The sequence below is a fragment of the Halichoerus grypus genome, chromosome 12 (assembly GCF_964656455.1).
Source record: "Halichoerus grypus chromosome 12, mHalGry1.hap1.1, whole genome shotgun sequence".
NCBI lineage: Eukaryota > Metazoa > Chordata > Mammalia > Carnivora > Phocidae > Halichoerus > Halichoerus grypus.
In genome coordinates this window covers 727790-742228 of record NC_135723.1, presented here as the reverse complement: position 1 = coordinate 742228, position 14439 = coordinate 727790, and the positions used below count along the sequence as shown (strand labels likewise).

General features: G+C 65.8%; 1 protein-coding gene across 2 annotated transcripts; it reads left to right on the top strand.

Annotated features, from left to right (window-relative positions):
• Positions 1-321: 321 nt before the first annotated feature.
• On the top strand, positions 322-14207 carry MYO1G (myosin IG). 2 transcript variants are annotated; one of them, XM_036085282.2, is made up of 22 exons: positions 322-847; positions 2312-2520; positions 2669-2762; positions 3463-3628; positions 3823-3876; positions 4162-4257; positions 4402-4521; positions 5087-5311; positions 5422-5567; positions 5959-6073; positions 6311-6358; positions 6529-6599; positions 7526-7600; positions 7768-7900; positions 8480-8646; positions 8886-9093; positions 11063-11286; positions 11766-11910; positions 12416-12520; positions 12666-12779; positions 13397-13551; positions 13959-14207. In XM_036085282.2, the coding sequence occupies exons 1-22, from the start codon at positions 756-758 to the stop codon at positions 14113-14115; spliced, it is 2919 nt and encodes a 972-aa protein (XP_035941175.2). In that variant the 5' UTR covers positions 322-755; the 3' UTR covers positions 14116-14207. The 2 variants fall into 2 exon arrangements, with proteins under 2 accessions (XP_035941175.2, XP_035941174.2); XM_036085281.2 differs by having other exon boundaries at positions 6188-6358.
• Positions 14208-14439: the final 232 nt, after the last annotated feature.

Sequence of the window (14439 nt, the reverse complement as noted above, 5' to 3'; positions counted from 1 at the left end):
ACTGCCCGCCTGGAGGGTGCCATGGGGTCCAGGAGGCTGTCTGGAGACAAACCTGAGCCAGCCAGTCTGCGGCTTCTAACGGTGCTGTGAGGAAGCAGGTGGGACAGGCGGGGACCTCAGGGACAGCCTTCTGGGTAACATGCAGAGGTCTGAGCCTGCCGCCCGACTCCGAATCCCAGTCTGAGGAACCAGACCGCCAGCCCTGCAGTGCAGTGTGACGTGAAGCTGGTTTTGTCATTTACATCCTGCTGTGGTCTTGCACATTTTGAAGACTGTTACCCGAGGCCCCGCCCCAAAGGCCTGGGCACCAGCATTTCCCACTTTTTAATCAAGATACAGCGTACCTAGTGGAAGATGCACCTAGTGTGGAGCTCTGGCTGTTAACAGAGGTTTGATAGCCGTGACGGCCTCAAGCCACACAGGTGACGCCCCTGCTTGGGGTGAGGGGTAGGTGCGGAGACCACAGAGCGTCAGAGCTTACTGAGGAAGCCAGCAGGAACCCTCCGGAGCACCCGGCTCACTGTCAGGCGTGCCCGCCCTCTGGGTGCGGGAACCAGGAAGCCGGGGTCAGAGCCCCTCGGGAGGGAGCAGCAAGTGGGGAGGGCAGCCCCTCCCTGGGACCAGAACCCACTTCCTACTTCACCGCACCGCTCGGAGGCGGCCCGGAGGGCTGAGCCTGCTCGGAGCACCCTCCCCTCCACCCTTCTGCACAGGAAGGCCGGGGTAACCTGGCCTGGGTGCCTCCCGATAGCAGGATGGACGAGGAAGGGCCGGAGTGCGGCAAACCCGACTTTGTGCTTTTGGACCAAGTGACCATGGAGGACTTCATGGAGAACCTCAAGCTCAGGTAGACACAGGGCTCTGACGTCCTCTCCCGGGCCCCCAGGCTCACTGGTCTCCATCAGCCCAGGGTAGGGGCGGGAGTGGGGTTGCACACACACCCACCTGGACCACCGCACCACTGTATGGGTGACGGCAGGGGGTCCTGGCGGGGGGCCGAGAGGACAGTCCTCCCAAGGCCAGGGCGGCCAGCCAGTGCTGGACAGGGCTTCCCAGACCCCTGCCTCCCACATGGCCTGGGTGTCTTCTGCTCCTCCTGCCCAGCAGGGACAGGCAGGTTCCCGTCCCCCTGACTGGGTGCACTGTCCCTCTGCCGCTGGGGGTCATGCTGGGCCCTGGGGCTCTCAGAGAAGGGGGCAAGCGCTGTCCCGGGGTGCAGGTGGACAAGCTGAAATGACACTGGGGGGGGAGGTGCATGGGTGCCACAGGGCGTGGCCGGTAGAAGTGACATGGGGTCTGATTGCCCTGGAGGAGCCAGGGAATGGTGAGATGGGGTGGCCCCCAGGAGCTGGACAGCTGGATGGCTTCATCCTGGACAGCCAGCGGGAGGACAGGGCGGCTGCTGTGCAGAGTTAGGGGATGGGGCCCCCTGAGCACACTGTTGAGATTAGAGGACAGGAAATGGGCTATTTTGTATGGGGCACAAAGCTAAGCATAATTTCATGTCGTTCTTCTACACTAGCCTGTGAGACAGGCATGACCGTGTCCGTTTTAACAGTGAAGCCCTGAGCCCAGGCCACACAGGGTGCAGGGGGGCAGGCGGGGGGCAGATGAGAGAGGGTGTGGAGGGAGCACGCCGGGGGAACTCCCTCGTCTGAAGTGGCAGCAGAGGAAGAGGAACCCCTGACTGACGGGGGACAGACCACAAGCTGCCAGGGAAGGGCGGGTCCCAGACAAAGCGGGAGCTGAGCTGGCTGGCCGAAAGCTCAAGAGAGGGGCAGACAGAGGTCCAGGAGCCTGAGTTCCCAAAAGGAAGGGTTGAGAAGTAGGAGGATGTGCGGGGGGAGGACGGCCCCTGCATCCCCAGGCCCCCTCACTGAGCCCCTCCTAGTCCCAGCCATCTGGGTGGGGCTGGGCGGGGTCCCCTGCTGCCTCTGGGTCCCCACCCAGGCCTCAAGACAGGAAACAGCCCGAGGCCCCTCCCTCAGCCTCCAGCCCCTTTCTCCTCTCCACCTCCACCCCTTGGCTCTACCTATCCCTTCATAAATCTGGTGGTGGAGATTTCTGTGCTGTCAGGATCCCCCCCCCGGCCCCCCCAGGGAACAGCATCGGCCCCAGCACTACCCTGCAGTGGGGGTGGGATTCCAGCAAGATGGCACTGGGAAGGGTCAGGTCAACCCGCACTCCTTCCTACTCTCAGCCCTGGGGTGGGCCAGGGCCCCCGAGGCTCCCCACGTGGGCCCAATGCCCCAGCACCTGGGTGTGCGTCCCCACAGCCCTGAGCACTGAGGCCTGGCCCCGCCTGTGCCAGGTTCGAGAAGGGCCGCATCTACACCTACATCGGCGAGGTGCTGGTGTCCGTGAACCCCTACCAGGAGCTGCCCCTGTATGGGCCTGAGGCCATCGCCAAGTACCAGGGCCGCGAGCTCTATGAGCGGCCACCACACCTCTACGCTGTGGCCAATGCCGCCTACGGGGCAATGAAGCGCCGCTCCAGGGACACCTGCATTGTCATCTCAGGTACCTGCCCGACATGGCCTGGGTGTCTTCTGCTCCTCCTGCCTGCTGGGGCCCGGGCAGCCTCCACAGACCCCACTGGAGGGGGCGCCCGGGGGGCTGGTCAAGGGGAGTGGCCACTCTTTCTGTTTGAGCACCGTGTGCCTGGCAGGGGAGAGTGGGGCAGGGAAGACGGAAGCCAGCAAGCACATCATGCAGTACATCGCCGCCGTCACCAACCCCAGCCAGAGGGCCGAGGTGGACAGGTGAGAGCAGGCCGGACTGGCGCAGGGGCGGCCCTGGGCCTCAGGCCTGGAGGGAAAGAGGGAAGTCAGCCTGGCTCAGGCCAAGTTCAGAGGGTTCCTCTGCAGGAGGGCTCCAGGTGACCCGCCCAGAACCCGTCCACCCAGCAGAGGGAGGGCCCCGTGCCACGGGGCAGGGGGGGGGGGAGGGGGCGCCACTAGGAAGAGGGAAGAGGCAAGGTGCACGGAGCCAACAGACGGGGGCTGGGCCCCTCACAGGAGACCCCACGGAAGGGAGAAGCTGGGCAGATGGTCAGGAAGGGCCTGGACCTGGATCAGGGCCCGCCTGTCCGCCTCCTCACCAGCTGCTCACCGGCTGTTACCAGTGGGGCCTCGTGGAGCAGCTTCCTGTGTGAGCGCCCCAGCTCTTCCTGTCGGGAGGGGCAAGGTGGGGTTCCAGGGGCGGGGGGCACCGGCGGCTGGCCGCTGCCCACCCTGCCACGGGAGGTGGAGAGCAGTGTGCAGCTCCAGCTCCTCTCGGCAGGCGGCAGCACGCCCAGGTGAGGAGCTGCCCTTCTCGCCACACCGGGCACAGCACCGGGCAGGGGGCCTTCCCAGCCGGTCCCCAGCCTGCGCCATGGGAGGCCTCGGGCAGGGGTGCTGGGCAGGCACAGTCCCTGGACGAGGTCTGTGCCCTACAGCCCGGCCCCTCTGCCCCGCACAGGGTCAAGGACGTGTTGCTCAAGTCCACGTGCGTGCTGGAGGCCTTCGGGAACGCGCGCACCAACCGCAACCACAACTCCAGCCGCTTCGGCAAGTACATGGACATCAACTTCGACTTTAAAGGGGACCCCATCGGGGGTCACATTCACAGCTACCTGCTGGAGAAGGTGGGTCCTGAGGCCACAGGCCTCCTGCTGACCCTCCCAGGCCTGGGGCCCCGGGGAGGGGGCGGGGACACACTTCCTCTGAGGTCCCAGGCTCTGCCTGCACCGCCCAAGGGGCTCTGGGTGGGTCCCCTGGGTGGGGTCCCCTGGGTGGTGCTGCAACCCAGGCAAGGGCCCATCTGCCCCTCCCTCCACAGTCTCGAGTCCTCAAGCAGCACGTGGGCGAACGGAACTTCCATGCCTTCTACCAGGTGAACCAAAGCAGGAGTGTGGGGGCGCCCAGGAAGCCCTTCCGATGGCCCCGCCCTCAGTCCCTTTCCCCCCTCCCTGCCGTGACCCCCCCAGTCCCCCGCCCTCACTGGAGGGGGATCTCCCGGGACACCAGCAGGGTGGTGTCTACACTGGGTGAGATGGCGTCTGCCTGGACTCAGGCGGTGTCCACACCAGCACTGAGCTCCCCTGTGTCGGTCCTCCGGCATGTTTTGGGGGGTCTTTGCAGTTCTGAGGGCCTGAGCCAGGGATCTGCGGGCCCCCAGGTGCTGCGGGGCTGTGAGGACGCAGAGCTGCGGAACCTGCACCTGCAGAGGAACCCGGCCATGTACAACTTCACCCGGCAGGGCGCAGGGCTCAGTGTGAGTGGGGGCAGGGCTCCGCCTTCCGGGGTCCTGGGTGCGGGCGCTCAGCAGGACTGCTGGCGCCCCAATGTAACAGGCACTCCCTGGGAGGACCCCGGGGGCTCTGCGTGGCCCCGGGGTGCTGAGCCCCTCGTCCTGCAGGCCTTGGAGAGCGACGAGAGGGACCACTACCTGGCAGTGATGGAAGCCATGCGGGTGATCGGCTTCCGTGCTGAGGAGCTGGGCTGTGTGCACCGGATCCTGGCGGCCATACTGCACCTGGTGAGCCTGGCCGGGGGCTGCGGGGCCACCGCCCCTGGAGAAGGAGACTGACCTCGGACGGCCCAGCCACGTAGCGGGCCCATCCTGCCCTCCATGGGGCTCAGTGCACGGCTCCCGGAGGCCGGGCCCGGAGCTGGGGGCTCTGTGCGCCCAGACGGGCGGGTCAGGCCTGCAACACGCCGGGTCTGTCTAGCGGATGAGCCCGCCCTGAGCAGGCCCGAAGTGCAGGCTCGGTAGCGCTGACATTGTGCAGATGCGGTCTGGCTGGCTTTGGACACAGCACGTCCGGGCCTCCATTCCCTGCGAGGCGGCCTGAGGAGCAGGGGGTGCATCGCAGCCGCAGGCGACGGCGGGGGACCACGGACCTGATGTTCTGGGCAGGAAGCCTTGGAGAAGGCTCTGCTGCGCTCCAGGGGCCGTTCCCGCATCCAGGGCTGCGTCGGTGGCCGGAGCCAGGCCCTGCCACACCCCCAGCCCGGTCTTTCCTTCCTTCTCCCTGGGCAGAGGTGTGCAGGCAAGCCCCACTGGGACGCGGAGCCTGACTGTCCTGGCTCCCCGTCCCCAGGGAAACATCGAGTTTGTGGAGACGGAGGCGGCCGGGCGGGAGCAGGGGCACCTGGCCGTGGCTGAGGAGCTGCTGGTGGACCATGTGGCCGAGCTGACGGCCACGCCCCGGGACTCGGTGCTGCGCTGCCTGCTGTCTCGTACGGTGGCCTCGGGAGGCAGGGAACTCATTGAGAAGGGCCACACTGCGGCGGAGGCCAGCTATGCCCGGGACGCCTGTGCCAAGGTCCTCTGGGGGCAGGCCGTGGGGAGCGAGGCGGGGACACCCAGGGGGCCTTCCTGGAGGAGGCGACGATGGAGGCAGCCGGAAGTAGCTGGATCCTGGCCTCTCCCCAGGCAGTGTACCAGCGGCTGTTTGAGTGGGTGGTGAACCGGATCAACGGTGTCATGGAAACCCGGGGCCGGGACCCCCGGCGAGACGGCAAGGACACGGTCATCGGTGTGCTGGACATCTATGGCTTTGAGGTGTTCCCTGTCAACAGGTGGGGAGCCCGACCACCACGTCCCCGGCTCTGACCCCAGCCCCCAGGGCCTCCTTGGTCCCGCGGAGCTCCGCTGGCCTGGGGAGCCGGATGTCCGGCGTCTGTCCCGGCCAGTCCCTGGCCCCGGGCTCAGGCCCCCGAGCCTGCCTCAGCTGTGCCACCCGTCCAGCGGTGCCCACGAAGGCAAAACTGGGGGCTCGCGTCCCATGGCCACGACCCCCAAATCCCCTGGGGAGCATGCGTGCCCGCGGTGGGACTGGAGGGGGAGAACCGCCCCTGCCGTCGGGCTCCGGGGGGAGGGGGCTGCCCCCGACGCCCGCGCTCCGCACGGAGCCTGAGCCCCCAGGCCGGCAGGCAGGGCGTGACCGTGCGGCCCCTGCGCCCGCCGCAGCTTCGAGCAGTTCTGCATTAACTACTGCAACGAGAAGCTGCAGCAGCTCTTCATCCAGCTCATCCTGAAGCAGGAGCAGGAGGAGTACGAGCGGGAGGGCATCGCCTGGCAGAGCGTGAGTGCCGGCCTGGGCCTCGCGGGCGGGGCTGCGAGGGCCGCGGGGGGCAAGCGGGGGGCAAGCGGGGTGGCCGGCGGGCAGACTGGGAGCCGCCCCGCACGCCCCGCCCAGGTGGACTACTTCAACAACGCCACCATCGTGGAGCTGGTGGAGCGGCCCCACCGCGGCGTGCTGGCCGTGCTGGACGAGGCCTGCAGCGCCGCGGGCACCATCACCGACCGCATCTTCCTGCAGAGCCTGGACACGCACCACCGCCACCACCCCCACTACACCAGCCGCCAGGTGCTCCGCTGCCCCCGGCGCCCCAAGCCCCGCCCCCAGCTGGTCCCGGGGCGGCACCCCCACCCCTGCCAGGCACGGTGCTGCCGCTCTCGGCGCGGCCTCTGCAGCACTGTCCCCTGCACAGACCTCCGCCCTGTGCCGTGACCCTGGCGCGCCACCCCATTCCCCAGCTCTGCCCTACAGACAAGACCATGGAGTTTGGCCGAGACTTCCGGATCAAGCACTATGCGGGGGACGTCACGTAAGGACCCCTCCCCTTCTTAGCACGCGGAAGACGCGCCTGGCACCAGATTCAGGAGTGGAAAGCATGAAACGGGGCTTTTAAGATCAGAGCCCTCGGCCCTGGCTGCTGTAGAAGCCTCTGGAAGCTTTAAAAAATGCCCGTATCCAGGCTCCACTTTGGGCAGTGCCTGGGGGAGGGGCACGCTATGATGGAGGTGCGGTTAGCTGAGGGGCAGACAGGCCACAGTCCACATTTCCAGCAAGCCCCAGGCGCACGGTGCCCATCCTGGGGGCGCACCCTCAGGACCAACCTCAGGAATCCTTCAGAAATCTCCGTGACGTTACTATTAACTTACCTGTGCTCCCTTCGTCCTGAGTGGGACTTGAGGTGACTCACGGAGGCACACGTGTCTAATGTGTCCTTCACAAGGACACGTGGGGAGGACAGTGCCGCCAGAGGTCAGACCCCTTGCCCTGAGTCTGCACGGGAGCGGCAGGTGCAGGGAGATTTTGGAACTGGGCCTCCTAGCCTTTTGTCATCGAAGGGCCAGACGAGGAATCCGAGGTTGTCAGTGCTACAGAATCAGAGCAGAGCACTGCCTCGGGAGCTCCTGGGTATAACTACCACCGCCGACACTGACGGAAGCAGTAGGCACTGAGCTGGGCCTGGCATGTATACTGGGGCACAGACAGGTGAAGTCCCTGGTCCCAGGCCACCCAGCACGAGTGCGCTAGAGCCAGGGGCCAGTGCGGTGGGCATGAGCACCGACCCATCCTCCTGGAGAGACACCTGTGAGGGAAGGAGTCTTACGTGCTGCGAAAGAGAGCGGGTGTGGGAGCGGAGGCAGGGAGGCTAGCCTAAGAGAACAGAGGCAGGAGAGGGGGGTGAGGGGCTTCCTGGGCCTGTCAGAGGCCCCTTGCCCCTCACCAGCCCTGGCCCCACAGGTACTCAGTGGAGGGCTTCATCGACAAGAACAGAGACCACCTCTTCCAGGACTTCAAGCGGCTGATGTACAACAGGTGCGTGGGGGCCCGAGGCCGGGGGGGCCTTCGTACACTCGGGTCTGACACCTGTCTGATGGGCTGACAGCCTGAGGTTTGACACCAAGGCCACAGAGCTTTCCAGTGGCAGAGCTGGGGCGAGGGCTGCCCTCCAGGGCGGCTAGCTATGTGGTCTGTGTCTACAGCTCGGACCCCACCCTGCGGGCTATGTGGCCGGACGGGCAGCAGGACATCACGGAAGTGACCAAGCGCCCCCTGACGGCTGGCACGCTCTTCAAGAACTCCATGGTGGCTCTGGTAGAAAACCTGGCCTCCAAGGTACTCCCCCCGCCCCCGCCCCCGCCCTGGATCTTTCCAGGTCCTCCTGTCTGTGCCTGGCCGGCAAACTGGGCCCCCACCGCCTCTGCACATCACGGGCAAGGTGGTGTTCATTTCCCGCCTGCTGTGAGCTGCATCCCCACCCCCACCCCAGCCAGGAGGAACCCACCGCCGTGCAAGTTAAGAGGTCCTGGGTCAGGCTGAGGCTTGAGTAAATGTGAGATTTGAACAGCCTTCCCCTGTCCTCCCGGCCTCTTGGGCAGGAAGGGGCTGGGCGGGGCTCACAGGGCAGGAAGGCGGCGCTAGCTGCTTGCGGAGCTTGGGGCCCAAAGGCGGGGGGGGGGCAGCAGGGGGACACCAGAGCCCGCTTAAGCACAGAGCACCTGGAGACTCAGCCTGGCCTCTGCAGGCCGGCAGGGCTCCCGGCTGCCCTACCACCTCCTGACCCAGCCGCTCGGCCTCCCCTCCCCCCTGCAAGAGCCTCTTCCCTGGGCAGCCGGCAGGGAGGGACAGCTCCACACCTGCCCTGCGGCCACAGAGGCTTATGGTGGTGTCCCTGCGTGTCCTCTGTTGTGGTAGGAGCCCTTCTATGTCCGCTGCATCAAGCCCAATGAGGACAAGGTGGCTGCCAGGCTGGACGAGGACCACTGTCGCCACCAGGTCGTGTACCTGGGGCTGCTGGAGAATGTGCGGGTCCGGAGGGCTGGCTTCGCTTCCCGCCAGCCCTACCCTCGATTCCTGCTCAGGTACTGCGCCCTGCCACCCCAGAGCTCCATCTCCCCGCCTGTCTGTCCCCCATGGCCCAGGATCCTGTGAGGAGTCGGACGGGTGGGCAGAGGGTCCCAAACCCGGCCAGTGCTTCTCGGATGCAGACACGCGCAGCACGGACAGCGAGGACGCTGTGTGACCCAGGGGACGGGGTGGGCAGGTGCTGGGCGTGTGGAATCCAGAGCTCAGCGCCCACCGCCCTGTCCTGCGGTGACAGGTACAAGATGACCTGTGAGTACACGTGGCCCAATCACCTGCTGGGCTCTGACAGGGCAGCCGTGAGTGCCCTCCTGGAGCAGCATGGGCTGCAAGGGGACGTGGCCTTCGGCCACACCAAGCTCTTCATCCGCTCGCCCCAGACTCTGGTCACGCTGGAGCAGAGCCGCGCACGCCTCATCCCCATCATCGTGCTGCTGCTGCAGAAGGTGGGGCCTGGCTGGGTGCCTACCTACCGCGGAGGGGGAGGGGGAGGGGTGCACCCATGGGGGGAGGGGGGAGGGGCGTGCACCCCCTGGAGTGGGGGCTGTGCATGCACCAACGGGCCCGCAGGCACCCCTCCAGACACCACAGGAATCTCCTCTGACAGGAGACGGACCAGGACTGAAATTGACTTAAGCAAAAGGTGTGGGTGTGGTTAGTTTACCTCAGTCCGTGGTCATCAGCTTCAGGCCCAGGTGGATCCAGGTGCTCAAAATATGAATTTCAGGAATCTGGCTTCCTTCCTTTTCCTTCTTTTCTTTCTTCTTTTTCCTTTTCTTTCTTTCTTTCTTTCTTTCTTTTCTTTCTTTTTCTTTCTTTTTTTCTTTCTTTCTTTCTTTCTTTCTTTTTTGTTTATTTGAGAGAACACACGCGGGGGGAGTGGCAGAGGGAGAGGGAGAAGCAGGCTCCCCGCTGAGCAGGGAGCCTGATTTGCGGCTCTATCCCAGGACCCCGAGATCATAACCTTAGCCAAAGGCAGACGCTTAACCAACTGAGCCCCCCAGGCATCCCCCTTCCTTATCTTTTCCCTTCTTTTCTTCTCTTGACTCTGAAAGATATCAGACCTAGAGAAAATTCCCCCTCCTACTCCCCAGCATCAGCTGTGCCACCCCGTGACCAGTGTGTGGTTTTGTGCAGACACCTGCAGCCCATCCCAGTTATTTTTAAGCAAATCATTTTTTAAAAGATTTATTCATTTTGGAGAGAGACCGTGAGCATGTGAGCTGGGGATGGGCTGAGGGGGAGGGAGAGAGAATACCAAGCGGACTCTCCGCTGAGCACTGACTTGGGCTCACTCTCATGGCCCTGAGATCATGACCTGAGCCGAAATCAAGAGTCGGACACTTAACTGACTGAGCCCTGCGGGCACCCGATCAAATCATTTTGTTTAGAGTCATTTTAGTAAGTATTCCCAAAGGACCGGAATTCCTCCATCTCTCCCCCTAACTTTTTATTTTTAACGTTTCAAACCTACTGAAAAGTCAAAAGATGCCTATGATGATTTACCATCCACCTGAATTGCTACAATCGTGTGCTCTCCCCACCCCATCTCTGTGTGTGTGTCTGTCCCCACACCCACATACACCTATGTTTATATGATTTTCTAAAGTAACGGCCCCCCTCAATATTTCAGCACACATGTCTCAAGGACAAGTACGTTCCCTTTTCTGAACACGCTGAGGTCAGCAGACGAGAAACCTAACACCGACAAGACATAATCTACGTATCTGAATAATATGCCGCCTGTATTCGAATTCCCACAAGTATCCCACTATTACCCATGGCGACACGCTGCATTTAGCTGTGAGCTTTGCTACTCCCCTAACATGGAGGGGTTGGTTTTAGGAACGTGACACCATGCCGTGGTCACAGAGATGGGACTTGGGACGCTCACACTGGGTCCTCGCGGCCCCACCATCTCCAGGACTGTCCACACTGCTGTCCTCTCCTTGGTCTGAGTCAGGTTCCTTAAGTGTACTTTCATCTGCGGGTCCCCTGGGCTGCCTGCCGTGCAGGGCTCCCGGTCTGGGTTTCAATGGTTGCATTCTTGGGGTACTCTTCCATGTCAGGGCGTCTACGAGTTGGAGGTCAGACCTGGGCCAGCTCGGGTTCCAGGTGACAGTTGGCAGCCACCCCTGGCGGAGGGGAAAGCACCCCCACCTGCAGGTGCCAGGTGGAAGGACATGGAGTGGGGAGGGCAGCTCTCCCGAGTCAGGCAGAGGCTGCAGCGGGGCCCTGTGCCCACCTGGGAAGCAACCTGCAGCCAGGCGGAGGCGGCCCCCAGGAGTCGTGGGCAGGTCCCCGGCGCAGCGCCGGGCTGAGGGTGGAGGAGGCGGGCGGGCCGCGGGGGCGGGGAGGGAGACAAGCAGGGAGGCGGGGCCTGGCCGGACTGACGGAAGCCCGGCTGCCCCCCAGGCCTGGCGCGGCACACTGGCCAGGCGGCGCTGCCGGCGGCTGCGGGCCGTCTACACCATCATGCGCTGGTTCCGGAGGCACAAGGTGCGCGCTCACCTGGCGGAGCTGCAGCGGCGGTTCCAGGCGGCGAGGCAGCCCCCCCACTACGGCCGAGACCTCGTCTGGCCGCCGCCCCCTGCGGTGCTGCAGCCGTTCCAGGACACCTGCCAGGCGCTGTTCTGCAGGTGCGAGCCCGCGGCCACCGCCCCTTCGACTTTCCCCGTTCGGCTAGCGCCCACTGAACACCTGCACCAGCCATCTGCACCCCACAAGCCCCATTTCATAAGCAGGAAAACAAGAGGCTGTGCCTAGTAACTGGGTCCCCACACCCCGCCGTCATTGGAGAGCCCTGATATCTCCTTGCTGGAGGCCTGGAGGGGAGCGTGGCTGGCTGCGACAGGGAATAGGGGGGAACGATGCGTTTGGGCAGAGCTTTGAAGGCTGAGTAGGAGTTCTCCAGGAGGCCGCACTGTCCTCAGAGTGGGAGGGGCCACTGCAGAGACCAGGGAGGCCGAAATCAGGATGGCCGGTGCCAGGCTGAGAGGCTTGGCCTTCTCCCGTGGGGAAAAGGGAGCGAGAAGAGGGCATGGATGTGAGGGGGTAGGACCGGGGTGGGGAAGGTGAGGGCTGCATGGGGTCCATCTGACCACCCGGTTCCCTCTAGGTGGCGGGCCCGGCAGCTGGTGAAGAACATCCCACCTTCAGACATGGCCCAGATCAAGGCCAAAGTGGCGGCCATGGGGGTCCTGCAGGAGCTACGGCAGGACTGGGGCTGCCGGCGGGCCTGGGTCAGGGACTACTTGTCCTCTGTGAGTGTCGGGGCCATGAAAACTGGGCACCAAGGAGGGGCTCAGAGCTGAGAGCTTGCCGGTGTCCACCCCACATGTCCTCTCCCAGGGCCTGCTGTCTGTCCGGCCTGTGGGCCATGCCCCTCTGCCCTTGCCCCTGGCCTCTGGGCTTTACTGAGCACCTTCTCTTCTGCCCCCCTCCCCACCTGCACCCTGGCCCTCGCACGGGCACGGTGAGCTATGCCCCTGGCCCCATTCTACAGTGGACGAAGGTTCAGGGGCTCAAGGTTTTCCCTGGCCCCCGGGACCCTGCCTTCTCAGCTTCTGGGACAGTGGGCAGCTATGGAGGGCTCAGGGATGACCAGAACCCAGGGCTGCAGGGGTCTGGGCGCGGGGCCCTCAGACAACCCAGGGGAGGCTGGCTCAAGGCCTGAGTCGGCTTGGCTCGCGAGGTGAGGGACGGGGTGCCCATTCACCAGACTCGCTGTTGGTCCAGCGTGGTCAAGCAGCCTCCATCTGTCCTCAGGCCATGGACAACCCCACAGCCTCGGGCCTGTTTGCTGAGCGCCTGAAGGCACTCCGGGAGAAGGACAGCTTTGGGACCGTGCTGTTCTCCAGTCACGTCCGGAAGGTGAGGTGTGGGACCAGGGGAGAATCGACAGCCTGGGGCAGAGGTTTCAGAAGTGGTCAGATCCAACTCAGTCCGTGAGAAAAGGGGTCCAGGGAGAGGAGGCCCTGGGGCCAGACAGGTGACCCCGAAATCGCCTGTCCCGCAGGTGAATCGCTTCAACAAGAGCCGGGACCGGGCGCTCCTGCTCACTGACCGGCATGTCTACAAGCTGGACCCCGGCCGGCAGTACCGGGTGATGCGGGCCCTGCCCCTGGAAGCGGTGAGCCCCGGGGGGGCGGGGGAGGTGGGGACGTCTGCAGGGCCCCTGCACTCGCGCCTACCTGGGAAGGCCCGAGCTTTCCAGAACTCAGCATCAGCTCAGGATGGTGGGGCCTTTCTGTTGCTCAGGGGGGGCAGGGGGCCGAGCCCCGGGCCCCTCTTCCCCACATACATGGCGGCCTGGGGGTGTCCGGCCCGACCGCGGGACCGGTTGCAGTGCGCAGCGCCCTCGTCCTGGGGTCCCTGTAACCGAGTGGGGGGCCCATCTGGTGCGCCGGCCACGCCGGGTGGCCGCTTAGATGTAACGGAGGGAAACCAGACGGCTCAGCGCCCCGGCCGCACCAGCACACTCAAGAGGAACTCGAGAGCCACAGGGGAGGGTGGCGCCGGATTAGAGGCGTCGATCGAGAACATTCCGTCCCGTCCTGGAGCAAGTTCTCCCAAGCGGCGTATCGGCCAACCCTCCCTTTTGCGGGCGGAGCTAGAGAGGGGGAAAGGGGACCCGGAGGGGGCGGGCTGGGGGCTCCGGGAGGCTGTTGGGGGCGGGCCGCGGCCCGGGGATCTTGGGGGCGGGGAGGAGGGCCTGCCGCTCCCCTGACCCCGGCCCCGGCCGCGCAGGTGACCGGGCTGAGTGTGACCAGCGGGCGGGACCAGCTGGTGGTGCTGCACGCGCGGGGCCAGGACGACCTGGTGGTGTGTCTGCACCGCTCCCGGCCGCCTCTGGACAACCGCGTGGGGGAGCTGGTGGGCGTGCTGGCCGCGTACTGCCAGGGGTGAGTCGGGGCGCGCAGAGGGCCGCCGGCTGTCCCCGCCCGCCCGCCCTCGCTGCCTCACCGGCCCCGCCTCGCCCCGCCCCCTGACCGTCCTTCTGCCCCGCCCCCGACGCCCCACCCCGCCCCCTGACCCTCCTGCCCCGCCCCCGACCTGCCTCCCTCCCGGCCCCGCCCCCTGACCGTCCTTCTGCCCCGCCCCCGACGCCCCGCCCCGCCCCCTGACCCTCCTGCCCCGCCCCCGACCTGCCTCCCTCCCGGCCCCGGCCCCGCCCCCTGACCTGCCTCCCTCCCGGCCCCGCCCCCTGACCGTCCTTCTGCCCCGCCCCCGACGCCCCGCCCCGCCCCCCGCCCTGCCTCCCTGCCGGCCCCGGCCCCGCCCCCTGACCGCCCTCCCGCCCCCGCTTCAGGCAGGGAAGGGCCCTGGAGGTCCGCGTCTCGGACTGCATCCCCCTGAGCCAGCGCGGGGCCCGGCGCCTCGTCTCCGTGGAGCCCAAGCCCGAGCAGCCAGAGCCGGACTTCCGCTGCAGCCGCCGTGCCTTCACGCTCCTCTGGCCGAGCCGCTGACCTGTCCCGCCGCGCCCGGGCCTCCCTCCACGCCAGCCCCGCGCCGGACAGCGGTGCGCTGTGCAATAAAACGTTGTGTCTGTGTCCTGCGAGACTTGTGTCTGTGGGTGGACATCCGCACAGCGGCCAGCAACCTGGCAAGTGTCACCCCCGCGTCCTCCGCTGACCCCTGTGGGGTCACCCGAACCGGACGAGGAGGAGGCCTGGGGGCCCAGTCTGGTGGGGCAGCAAGACCGCATTCCCCCGGGGCCCCAGTCTATGGCCCAGCTGGCTGTGGAGTCCACGGCCCGAGAGGAAACGGTGCCCTTTATGTCCCAGGCTGTT

Bases quoted from the DNA above. Each gene is read 5' to 3' on its own strand.
- MYO1G (XM_036085281.2), top strand. From the start codon at position 756: ATGGACGAGGAAGGGCCGGAGTGCGGCAAACCCGACTTTGTGCTTTTG. The intron at 848-2,311 runs GTAGACACAGGG...CGCCTGTGCCAG, and splicing joins ATGGAGAACCTCAAGCTCAG to GTTCGAGAAGGGCCGCATCT. The intron at 5,568-5,958 runs GTGGGGAGCCCG...CGCCCGCCGCAG, and splicing joins GAGGTGTTCCCTGTCAACAG to CTTCGAGCAGTTCTGCATTA.